The sequence below is a fragment of the Colias philodice genome, chromosome 17 (assembly GCF_061535455.1).
Source record: "Colias philodice isolate Cphi_HAF_F1 chromosome 17, ilColPhil1 Martin Lab GWU primary, whole genome shotgun sequence".
In the NCBI taxonomy this organism is placed as follows: Eukaryota; Metazoa; Arthropoda; class Insecta; order Lepidoptera; family Pieridae; genus Colias; species Colias philodice.
Window position 1 is genome coordinate 1,798,121 of NC_143102.1, and position 12,876 is coordinate 1,810,996.

Consider the following 12,876-nt stretch of genomic DNA (forward strand, 5'->3'; position numbering starts at 1 on the left):
GTTACAATAGACAATTTTGTTTTTCTTTATTCATGTCATTTGTCAATAAGTGCATGTCAATTGTCATCAATTGACATTCCTGTCAATTACTTGCTCTGTGAATTCGTTTTGTAGGACTGGGAAATTTCAAATTTGTTTGTAAATAAAAATATTTTAGAGATCTTGTAAACAGTATATTAATCCCCTAAATCCTCTTTAAATTGGGCCCTAACGTAGAAGAATCAATACAGAATACTCTTTTGAGTTTATTTGACGACAGTGGATAATTCGTTCGTAATCATTTAAGATCATTGAAGTAAAAACCAATGAAACGTGTTGATATTGTTAAATTTTTAATATTTAAAAAGGTAAAGAAAAAAGCTATACTAACATACTTACCTAGATACATTTATTTTGTACATTAAAAATTCTAAATCATCACAATAAATTAATAAGTCGATCATTTCATGAAATGATCAAATCTACGATAAGGCCACGATAGGCCACGATAGTAGAACCACAATAGAACCATTATAATAGGCAATATTTTGACAGTTCAACAAAATAATTAACAACGTATTGTCTTGATTATTTTAAAATACGAACACTTTATCAGAGGAGGAAGGTTTTGGATCAGGTCTTTTTACATAAATTGGTGAATGGTTCAATCGATTGTGTGTCATTGGTATCTCAGCTTAATTTTAAAGTTCCAGTCAGATTGCCTAGACATTCTAATAATATGCCGTTCCATACAAAATTCCACAAAAGTAATCTAGGCCATTATTCAGGCAGTTCTCGCCTTACCAAAGAATATATTAATATAGTTTCCGGCAATAACAAGACTATTGACATTTTCTCAAACACTGTACATAAATTTAAAAAGGAATTGCTCTCGATTGAACCTTTACCAAAACCCAGTTGATCAAATGTAGTTTTATTTTAACATTAATTGATTATTTTGCCGTCAAAATTGGATTTATGTATTATGTATATGTATACTTTTTACCTAATCTGCAGCTAGCTGCAGACTGTGTGTCTTTGATTTAATGTTATATTAATTGTTAGTGGTGGTTGCCTATAATTGTGACAGCACTATGCCTACGATTGTTATTACTTTAATGCTTTTATCCTTAGATTACAAAATAAAATACAGATGGAGCATGACAACCGCCCGTCGCCCTTGTCAAAGAAAATACGAAATCAAAAGCAAATACGTCGCTGCACCAGTGCTATAGCGCATATAGTGTCATGCAATACGTCAAAAAGGGTTTGCAATTTTAGTAAAAAAATGCTGTCTTGTGATAATAAAACGCTGTAAAATTTGTTCCCGAAAACAAAAAAAAAAGATAAAACATCGTTTCACAGGTTTCCTGTAGATTATTTGGCTGATTTATTTCTTTATACAAATAATAATTTTACAGATATGAAGGAATACAAAACTTCAACGTATGTTGCCAGTATTTTGAAAATGAATTTGCCATTTTTACTGGTAAAACGGTAAAATGGTTAAAAGATCTTCAGGGTAATGCTGTTGGATTTTTCGATCGTGAATGTGATTATTTTTATAGTGCACTAAAGGTTCATGATCATTATTAAAATATTTTAATAAGCATAATACATTATTTTGTTACTTTTATAAAGCTTAAAAACGTCATAGTCGTTTTCGCTAGCGATTTAATTTATGTGAACTCTATGATGGATATGATGAAAATAAAATGTCCCGTATTTTGAATATATATATTTTGAAAAATAAAAAATAATATAATTATTATAGTTAATATATTTTAAACTTTTTTTTATGTAATTTATTTAATTAAAAATTGAATACAATTATTTTGTCCATATATAACTTTAGTAGGCAGGTACTTTATGTAATAAAAGAATTTTTACAATATTATAAAAAAAATATCATAAACCCGAAATTATATTAAAATAAAAATTAAAACTTGACTGCTAATTTATGTATATAGCCTACGTCACTACCGCCACTAACATAATAATTCAGATGATTGCAATGAAACCTCACAACTCAAAATCGGTCCAACGGTTTATACTGCTCAAAGAAATATTATACATAGGTACATACATAAACGCGAAAAACATAACCCTCTTTTTTCGTAGTCGGGGAAAAATTTGGGAAATTTTTCAATATCTGGTAACATTACACGCACACAGAAGCACCGTGTACGTACAGTGCAGCGGCGAAATGACAGCACACATAGCTTTATTGAAAATGACGATAAATCATTCGGTTTAGTTCGGCAACGCTCCATCTGTCTTTAATTTTGTAATCTGTCATGTTGGTGATCCTTAATGAAATAAATAAATAAATAAACGTAACCTAGTAACGACGACATAGAATAACAATATGATATTTCGTTTTGTTAGAACTGTACATTTGCTTAACTTTTGCACGCCTCATAAGCGAAGCGTTGAGGTGGGTACTACTGTCACTTCGCGCAAAACATCTGATTTTTCAAACTTAAAATGTCTTTATGTATCATACATTGCACTTGTAAGATAATACATACACACACATATTAAGAAAAAACACTATTTTTAACGTTCATGATATTTTTGATGTCATTTTTGTTATTTAAACTAGTTAAAAAACAGTTTAAAAAAGTTCTGTCTTGGACGTCCGTGTGTCTGTATGTGCGGATCCTTTTTCTTGTTAACACGATAGCGACCGAAATACTTTACTAATCGAGTCTTTTTTTTTCTCTTACGCTTGAGTATGCTCAGGAATAGAACCCTTTCATTTTTCAGGGTCTGATTCGATGTGATTTAATTGTTATTAAATAAACAAAAATAATAATTAATAAATATTTATTAAAAAAAAATTATGAGGCGTGCACTTTTGGATTTTCCAAATTATTTTCAATTACGATTAAGTATAAATAATAATGAACGATACAAGTTATTTTAAGATTTGATTTTACTGATAAACCATTCTAAACATATCATATGTAAATATTATGTAGTCCACACTAGTGGAGCCGCGCCGGGGCGGGAAAGCTTATATGTATAAAAATGAAACCCGTTTTCCTTGGTCACGGCATCACGCGTGAACGGGTGGACCGATTTCGATAATTCTTTTTTTATTATATCCTTGAAGTACGAGGATGGTTCTTATGTAGAGAAAACATAAATATGTACACAGGCGAAGCCGGGGCGGACCGCTAGTAAATAACATGGATTGCCACATAATACAGATAAGAAATAAGAATCTGTATAATTAATTGAAGAAAATTGTGCTAATTAGCTGTAGTTTAGAGTTGGCTGCCCGGGATGAATGGATGTCCAAAAAAAATTAGAAGATTTTTTAAAAATATTTTGTCAAGCATACACGGCGACTAGACAAGCAGTTTAGCATTGAATAATTCATTATAATATATAACGACATCAAAACAACATAATAGCCAATAGGTTCCGCGAGCCGGTCCCCACCAGGTAGTTATACTAGTATCTTTATTCAGTATTTCAGTGTAATCTAAAACGTTCTGTCGAACCAAACGTGTTTGTACTGATAATAAGAGTGAGTGTTTATCGTACAATTCTATGACAAGATAAATTGTAACTATTTGCTATTTGGTAGTACATATTTGGTGTTGGGGTTTAAATTGCGTTTTTACAATAAATTAATGGTTTGATAAGTTGTTTCTGGAAAATTCCAAATATAAGTTGCATCTTGTGGGAGTAAATTGTGAAATAGTTTTTAAAATTAATCATGAGAATGCATTTTTTGCAATATTGGTGAATCAGGATACTTGTAAACTTACTAACACTAAGATTTAGATAATAACGAATGTACGATAATGATTCAGCAAGTTTTATAAATAGTCACCATAATAATATATAGATGGTAGTCAGGCTACAACACTCAGATCTAGCTGTTTTGTGAGTGGATTTTACCGTATTTTTTTAAGTTAGTGTCGTGATACTATAAAAGTAAGTAATATCACAGATAGTACTATAATAAATATTAGAAAATTATCGTTTGAGTATCGTAGTTAGTTACCATAAAACATGTTTTTATAGCATTATCGCTGAGTGCCAACCTTGAATTTAAAATTGTGCTTGTCGTGATAGCAATTGCACGCCTCATAAGCGAAGCGTTGAGGTGGGTACTACTGTCGCTTCGCGCAAAACATCTGATTTTTCAAACTTAAAATGTCTTTATGTATCATACATTGCACTTGTAAGATAATACATACACACACATATTAAGAAAAAACACTATTTTTAACGTTCATGATATTTTTGATGTCATTTTTGTTATTTAAACTAGTTAAAAAACAGTTTAAAAAAGTTCTGTCTTGGACGTCCGTGTGTCTGTATGTGCGGATCCTTTTTCTTGTTAACACGATAGCGACCGAAATACTTTACTAATCGAGTCTTTTTTTTTCTCTTACGCTTGAGTATGCTCAGGAATAGAACCCTTTCATTTTTCAGGGTCTGATTCGATGTGGTTTAATTGTTATTAAATAAACAAAAATAATAATTAATAAATATTTATTAAAAAAAATTATGAGGCGTGCACTTTTGGATTTTCCAAATTATTTTTATTTATTGTAAGTAGGTACGTACATGATATGTTTTTGAAAATTACTGTTTTTGGAAACTCGGTTAAAAAAAGATAATATGATAATAGGCATGACGACAGTATCCATAAATGATCGTATTAGTGTTTTTAAGGGAAAATGTATAATAAATAAATTAAATATAGCGACTTAGAAATCTTAAAAACATTAAGATTAATGAGATTATCAATAAAATAAAACATTGAAATTCTGAAGTTCGCCATTTTGACTAAAACACGCGTGACGTCACGCATAAGTAAACAACTCACGTCAGATGTATTTTGTTGTTATGAATATGTTGAGAATACGCATTTTTATTTATTTTCTATTGTTTCACGTATGCTTTATCGACTCAGAACAAAAATATAATTGCGAATTCACGAATACATGGTTCGGGATTCTCCGCGCCAACTTTATACAATAATTTCTTATTATTTTTTCGCTTGAAATAATTACTAACACATTTTTGAGCATTATTTTTATGTGGATTCACACTGCAATACTGCACACCACTTATAAACTTTGTAATTCGTTTCTATAACACATATTAAATAAAGACTTTTTTAGTTTTCTTCGCAATGCGTACAAATAATTACGTATTTACCAAAGTTTGACGTCACGCCTACGCCATGACACCTGCGAGCTGTTTTGGCACAGATATTAAATATTTTTTGAAAAATGGCTTTAATCTTCGTTAAATTTAAGTATATTACCGAAATATAGGGTTTTTCTTGTATAGTAAACGTATACACACATTATGGAAGAGAATTTCAAAATCTTTCGTCATGCCTATTACCTATACAGCTCACTGAATAATAAAATTAATAGAAAGCATCGATCGTTACGTGTCTACTAATTAATAAATAAAATGAATTGTTGGATTTATAAGTTAAAATATAGACTATTGTTCCGATTTTATCGTAGGTGATGAAAAAAATTGATACAACTTTTGCCATTATTATTTTATAAGTTTCTATTTGCGTAGGTATCATTGTTTCATAAGTTTCACATGTAACGGTTTTTAACTTTTGTAACTTTTTTAACGGTTTGTAACGGGGGGGGGGGGGGGGGAACTTAGTATCTCCCTACGCAAAAAGAGGGGCAACAAGTTTGACATCGATATTTGTGTACCTCTCAAACGGAAAGCCATTTTCCTTGCGGTTATTTTAAGCTATTTGTTAAGAAAAATGTTTGAGTTTGAAAGAGCTTGACCAGTAAAAAAACATTTATTTTAAAATTTCTATATCCTATGTAATTTACATATTAGGTATTTGGTAATAACATAAAAATTTCCAAGAACTACGCAGCAAGCCAGCAAAAGTATTTTTTACTTGACTGCACTTGAGCTATGTCGCCAAGTATCTTCAAGATCGAAGATAATATTAGCATTGCATATCAGTTTACGTGCAACCACAGATAATATAGTACAATACTATTTTATACCGCGGCTTCGTCCGCGTAGTCAATGGTAGTTAACAGTCGCTACTGTTAACTACCATGGGAGGAACTATCATGACATGGTAGTTATCATGGGATGAACTATCATATCATGGCAGTTTTTAGAGAAATACCTAAAACACGTATCATAATTTATTTTCTTATGAATTTGATATGACAGACTTTTCACCGCGCTTTCTAATAGTCTATCTGCACATAAAAAAATCTGTTGGTACTGATATTATATTGAATATTTGTAAGAATCGCAGCAATGCGGGTAAAACCGTCGCACCGGGCACAGCTATAGTCACGTCATAAAATTGCACCGTTCGCGTTGCGACGTGAAACAGAGACAAACAAACATTATTTCGCATTAATTATAATATGTATTAGTATCTAACTAACCCTAACTTAATCCACTTAGTTGTATTTTCATGTTTTTCAAACTGGTATCAGTTCTATATCTATCGTTATCCCTGCAGAGACGAATCCGACGTACCCAAAAATCATTAAAAATCGGTTCAGCTGTTCTTAACCTATAAATCGTGTAACTAACACGATTTTTATTTTATAATTAGATTAGGCTCCGCCCCGGTAACAATTTGTTTCAAAATTTTAGGGATAAAAATTAAAAAGTATCCTATGACCGTCTCTAAGCTATCTGCCTAAAAATTTATAAATATTAATAGCAGCTACTTTTTATGTAAGAATAAAGTAAGGATTATCATCTTTCAGGACAATGGACAACGTAGTTTTCTATTATTTCCCGCTCAAAGCGATGGGAGAGAGCGCGCGTCTGCTCCTCGCGTACGGCGGGCAGAAATTCGACGACCGACGTGTACCCAAGGAGGAGTGGATGGAACTTAAACCAAGTTCGTACCACTTTGCGTATAATCTATTAGTTACATATAATAAATCTGTAGAAGGGTCAATTCTGTACATTGAAAATATTGAAAAAATAAATAGCAGGGGGTGTTACTGGATCGATACCAAACCCAAATATTATGTGATTAAATTTTTTTTTGTCTGTCTGTCTGTATGTGAAGACATCACGTGAAAACTAACGGTTCGATTTCGATGAAACTTGGTATAATTATACCTTATTATCCTGGGCGTAAAATAGGATACTTTTTATCCTGGAAAAATACGTAGAAAAAAAATTTATCTTAATTTTTCAGTTTTATCCATACACGTTGTTCTGTAGAACCGCGAACACACGTTGCGTATTATTATAGGCCTAGCCGTATTTGTGTCCAATAGATAGGTATTTATAAGATGTCATTGTCAGAGTTAATCAAAATGGAGACCATTCACCATCCACGCGAAGACCGACATCCGCGCGGACGGAGTCGCGGGCGGAAGCTAGTAAATAAAATATTTATTGAATAAGGCACATATATTACATAACATATGGACACCAATATGTAAAAGAAGTCTAAGTAGTCTAAGAAGTAAGTAATTGAATAAGTAAATAAATTTTTGAGTTTTGAGTTTTTTTTAATGTAGCTTTTGTTGTGTTTCTCTGTTCCTTCTACACCTACATACGAAAGTTGAATAAGTATAAGAAATTTTAAAGTTTTACAATTATTTTAATTGCTAATTGCGATTTTATTCATTTTAGAGTTTCAAACACTTAACAGCGAGACGCGAGTATGGTTAATGGGAGTCTATATAATATAATGAATAAACTGTGTTTAAAATTGTTAATTTTTAAATTAAATTCTCCAACAGATACACCGTTCGGCCAGATGCCAGTACTGGAGATAAACGGCAAAAGACACGGGCAAAGTATAGCTATAGCCCGCTACCTGGGTCGCAAGTACGGTCTCGCGGGAGACAGTATCGAAGAGGACTTTGAGATTGACCAGAATGTGGATTTCTTCGGTGATATTCGTATAAGTAAGTAATAATTATGTTTGTTATAAATAATGACACCCACTTCAGTTAATTATTAATTTATTATAAAAAATATATCTTTATTTAAAGTGTATAGCAAAGTTCTCAATAAATCATATAAAATTATAATGAATCGATGTCTGTAAATATTTAATAAAATTATTTTGGTTATCAGCCCATTTTCGTCATAATATTATTGTCTATTGGTCATTACCTTATAATCATAACCCATCTTATGAAATATTATTATATTTTGTATTTAAGAAGACCTAGTCTTATTTATTGCATTTTGTTATTTTCGAAGCAACAATTTTTACATAACATGCTAAACTGATAAAAATTTGATGCTAATTTAATACAGTTTTCAACCGATTTAAAAAAAGGTTCTCAATTCGACTGTATATATTTTTGTGGGTTTGTCACCTAAGAACTTTTGACCGTGAGATCTAATTTTGATGATTCCTTTTGTGTTTGGAAGCTAGTGCATTACGGTTGGCCAATTAATAATTGTTAAGTTCTGACCATTTGAAGGCATCAGCTGTCCTTTTGAATCTCCATAGTTTCAATTAATATAATAAATGAAACCTAATTAAATTATACCTTACTAATGTTACAGGAGCAGCGAATGTGTTCCATGAAACAGATCCTGAGTTAAAAAAGAAGAAACATGAAGAACTAGAGAATAATTACTACCCTGATGCTTTGAAACGTCTCCACGATATCGTGACCAAGAATAACGGCCATATTGCTCTTGGCAAGGTAAGCTTTTAAAGCATTTGACAGGAAAAAATTGAACAAAAGTTCGTTTTTGTAGAATTTTTACGCCTCGGAAGAGAAATAGCAATTCTTTTGACGTACCTAACATGTTTTATTGGAATAATTATAACTCACTAGCGGTCCGCCCCGGCTTCGCCCGTGGTACATATTTACGTTTTCGCTACGTAAAAACCATCCTCGTACTTCAAGGAATATAATAAAAAAAGAATTATCGAAATCGGTTCAGCCGTTCTCGAGTTATGCGCTTACCAACACATTTTGCGATTCATTTTTATATATAAGAAGAAGAAGATTGAGATATTATAACCAAATTAATTAATTTAATATACAAACCGGCTTTTTTGGCGTATATTTTATAAACTATATAAGGCATATAAACTGTGAAAAATAATTGAACATTATTGTTTTACTAGCTGCGCTCCGCGGTTTCACTCTCGTGGCTCCGCTCCTGATGGTCTTTTATTTATTTTATTTGAACGCGCTAATCTCAGGAACTACTGGTTCGATTTGAAAGATTCTTTCGGTGTTAGATATATAATCACGCTAAGACCAATAGGAGCGGAGCACTGCGGGTAAAACCGCGGGGCACATCTAGTATTACCATATCTATCAAATGTTGATTTTTCAAGATCCCAGGTTTATACGTAGGTAGGACTTATTATTTTCTTTGTTTTCAGCTAACTTGGGGTGATTTTGTCATCGCCGGAATGTACGACTGTTTCAAATTGCTTCTACAGATCCCAGACTTTGAGGAAAAATACCCAAATCTTAAGAAATTGCATGATAATGTAGTTTCTCTGCCTCGTGTTAAGGAATATTGTGACGCTGCGCCCAAATGTGATTTTTAAGATATTTAAAAACCAAGTCTTTACCAAAAAAAATATTTTTATATTATACTAGCGGTACGCCCCGGCTTCGCCCGTGGTACATGTTTACGTTTTCTCTACATAAGAACCATCCTCGTACTTCAAGGAATATAATAAAAAAAGAATTATCGAAATCGGTTCAGCCGTTCTCGAGTTATGCGCTTACCAACAAATTTTGCGATTCATTTTTATATATAAGATTTTTTAAGACCATGCAATTATCTTTAGATATATGTATTAAGCAGAATGTTATGGATTGTTATTTACTTATTTTGTTAATTTGTTATACCTAGTAAAAAAATGCTTTATATAATACTATAAGTACCTATAAGTATACAGCCTGAATAAATATTGTACTTTCAAACTAATGCACTGTGTTTAATTGGAAAATTTATTTTCCCCTACAAAAATATATTAAACGGTTGTATATCATGATTGTATGGATTTTTGTAACTCTTTCGTTCAAAAACTACTGAACGGGTTCTGTTGAAGTTTCAGAAATATAATGACTGTCTATCGTTTAATTAGAACATAAACACATTGTTTTGATTCTGTTGCAGTTGGTACAATAACAATAGTCTGAAAGTCTTCCCAGTAAAACTTCTTCAAATATCATCTCACCTCATCAATTAATAAAATCATTAAATAGATGAAAATCCATACGCGACAAATTACAATAATGGTATAATATTATAAACACGCACATAAGAATGTTTGTTCCTTTTTCTTTGTCTCATAAACAGCGAAACAATTATTCAGAAGACATTTATGATAAAATATTTATTTAAAGTTTAGACCTCCATAAAAGCATGATACAAGCATAGTTTGAAACCCCACAAGAATATTACAAAGAAAAAAAAATATTTTTTAAAAGGATCACAAAAATCGTCATCACCAGGCATAAGCGGGGCTTCACAGTTCACACTCGCCTAGTTTTTTTTATTTTAGGTTTAGAGATATTTTAAACAGCGGAGACAGGCAAAGGAAACAACATCGGCTGGGATAGGTCAGGTTGTCGCGCAACACTTATGTTATACCTAGCAGAATAGCGTATCTACGTTCATATCTAATAATATTAAAAAAAAAAAAAAAACATTTATAAAAAAACATGTATAAAAAATATCTAAAGATTTATTTAAAAGCAAACAAACATTTGTATCGTTAATGAAATTTAGTTTAGTTTAAACAGTTATAATAGATAAGTTCAATGAAAAATAACAATTTTATTGCAAAAAATCAAGTCAATATTTAAAAGGATCACAAAAATCGTCATCACCAGGCTTAGGAGGTGCTTCACACTCGCCTAGCTTTTTTATTTTGAACAAAGGAGACAGGCAAAGGAAACAGCATCTGCTGGGATAGGTCAGGTTGTCGCTGCCGCAGACTGGCTCATATGGTTCTACGTCCGCGTCGCAGACATCGCACCCGGAATGTAGGGCTCCAACACATAGAGATAGGATTATTGTAACTGTAAGAGAATTGTGGTTTTAATTTTTTTTCATAAGATATTGTTTTATTTAGTGCTGATGTATCAGAACAGAATTGTTAATACAACAAATATAATAAGAACTTTAAGTAACATTACGAGAGATCTCTTTCGAAATAAGGTATTTAAATATGTAAGAGTGTAACATTTATTGTGGCTTATGTAATAACATTAATATAATAATGTAAATAACACCAACATTAAGAAATAATAATACTCTATAGAAATAAGACGTTTAAAAATTATTTGCCTTGCAATAAATACGTATTGTATTATTTACCCTTGTAAAGCACCATTTTAAAACAGTACACGTTCACGTACTAAATAGTCGTAATTTTAAATAATTATTATTATCAGTAGACCTAAGTAAAAGTCGTTAGAATAATGAGCGACTAAACTGTGAAAATGCTGGCGTCTATATTTATAAAGAAAATAAAAAAATGATGCATTAGTTATTCTCCCGTGACTTTGTTCGCGCTTCATTTTCTGCTTTGCGAATAAAATTCTCCTATTTTGCACCCTATAAGTTGTCTTCAGGTAAAAATAGCAGTAGGTATGTTTTGTGACATCCTATCCATTTCAGGATCCATCCATCCATTCTAATTAGCAACTATTTCAGTGATCAAACTAATCAAAATCGAGTCAGCCGTTTTGGAGTGAAAACATATCATATTTTTTGTGGTGAATGAATATGAATATGATCAAGAATTAAGTCCCTTTTTCAAAATTTAATTCTTTTTAACTTTTAAATTGTGTGCTGTTGCTCTTATCAGTAAGTACCTAAGTACCTATAGGTAGATAATTTTAAACGAGAACTTAGAATTTTTTACATAGACATAAGTGTAATCTCATGATTATTATAGGTATTTCGACATGTTGAATGAAAATTTATTTGGTGTAGATAATTATTGGTATTGTGCATTTGACCTCTTATAACTTATCTTTAGCTAAGCAAAAATATTAATGCAGTGATTTACATATTTTTACCCCTAACGTACTAATTATCTACAGAAAATCGACTTTTGAAACATACACATCATAATCAACCTATTGCCTAAATTCATACAATTCATACATTTTTGGACGTTTCAAAATAAAAACACAGTATCCAAGAAATATTTATTCACATTCGCTGATATAATCGTCGTCACTATCCTGCCCACAGACCCTCATATGTTCCACCTTCAACCTTGCATCGATGCACAGCATACAGCATCGGCTATTGTAAATCACACCATCAGAACCGCAAACTGGTTCGTATTCCAATCTGCATACTAGGCACGGTTGTGACAGGTCAAAAGGGGATATGGACACAGTCTTGCGTATTAGCGAGAGAATTAATAGGAGCACTGAAATAACTGAAAGATTCGTTAAAAACGCTCTGGAGCAACTAAATTTCAGTTTATGTTATTGGGATGTATCATGTTGTCTTTAAAGTAAGGGGATTAGCAGAAAATAAATAATTTTATAAAAAGGATTTCTCTAATATAGCTAGCTCAGACTCCGCTTTGATAATAATAATTAAATTATTAATATTTACCCATTTTTAACACCATCTTTAAACACGGCATATTCGTAAAAAAATAAAATAGAAAAAAAATGTGTCGTGTTTTCAGTTGTAAAAATAAGAAATGACTATGGTATGAAACATGCGTGCATACGTAGGTATGCATGCGTTTATTATATGTAATTTCAAAATGGGAGCTAACGTAACAGAAGTATTTTCTGTGTGGAATTAAAAAAATAATTTGGAAAATCCAAAAGTGCACGCCTCATAATTTTTTTTAATAAATATTTATTAATTATTATTTTTGTTTATTTAATAACAATTAAACCACATCGAATCAGACCC

General features: G+C 31.5%; 1 protein-coding gene and 1 long non-coding RNA gene across 4 annotated transcripts in view; one reads left to right on the forward strand and one right to left on the reverse strand.

Annotated features, from left to right (window-relative positions):
- Nucleotides 1-12,876, reverse strand: part of LOC149480844 (uncharacterized) — a 104,722-nt gene that overhangs the window by 44,262 nt on the left and 47,584 nt on the right. The gene's annotated exons all lie outside the window — the stretch shown is intronic.
- On the forward strand, nucleotides 3,379-9,906 carry LOC149480851 (glutathione S-transferase 2-like). 3 transcript variants are annotated; one of them, XM_089705948.1, is made up of 6 exons: nucleotides 3,379-3,517; nucleotides 6,735-6,871; nucleotides 7,731-7,898; nucleotides 8,512-8,654; nucleotides 9,350-9,574; nucleotides 9,738-9,906. In XM_089705948.1, exons 2-5 carry the CDS (start codon nucleotides 6,739-6,741, stop codon nucleotides 9,518-9,520), a joined length of 615 nt encoding a protein of 204 aa, XP_089562074.1. In that variant the 5' UTR covers nucleotides 3,379-3,517; nucleotides 6,735-6,738; the 3' UTR covers nucleotides 9,521-9,574; nucleotides 9,738-9,906. The 3 variants fall into 3 exon arrangements, with proteins under 3 accessions (XP_089562074.1, XP_089562076.1, XP_089562075.1); XM_089705950.1 differs by having other exon boundaries at nucleotides 3,414-3,432; XM_089705949.1 differs by lacking the exon at nucleotides 3,379-3,517 and adding an exon at nucleotides 3,777-3,930.

Bases quoted from the DNA above. Each gene is read 5' to 3' on its own strand.
- LOC149480851 (XM_089705948.1), top strand. From the start codon at position 6,739: ATGGACAACGTAGTTTTCTATTATTTCCCGCTCAAAGCGATGGGAGAG. The intron at 7,899-8,511 runs GTAAGTAATAAT...CTAATGTTACAG, and splicing joins CTTCGGTGATATTCGTATAA to GAGCAGCGAATGTGTTCCAT. The intron at 8,655-9,349 runs GTAAGCTTTTAA...CTTTGTTTTCAG, and splicing joins GCCATATTGCTCTTGGCAAG to CTAACTTGGGGTGATTTTGT.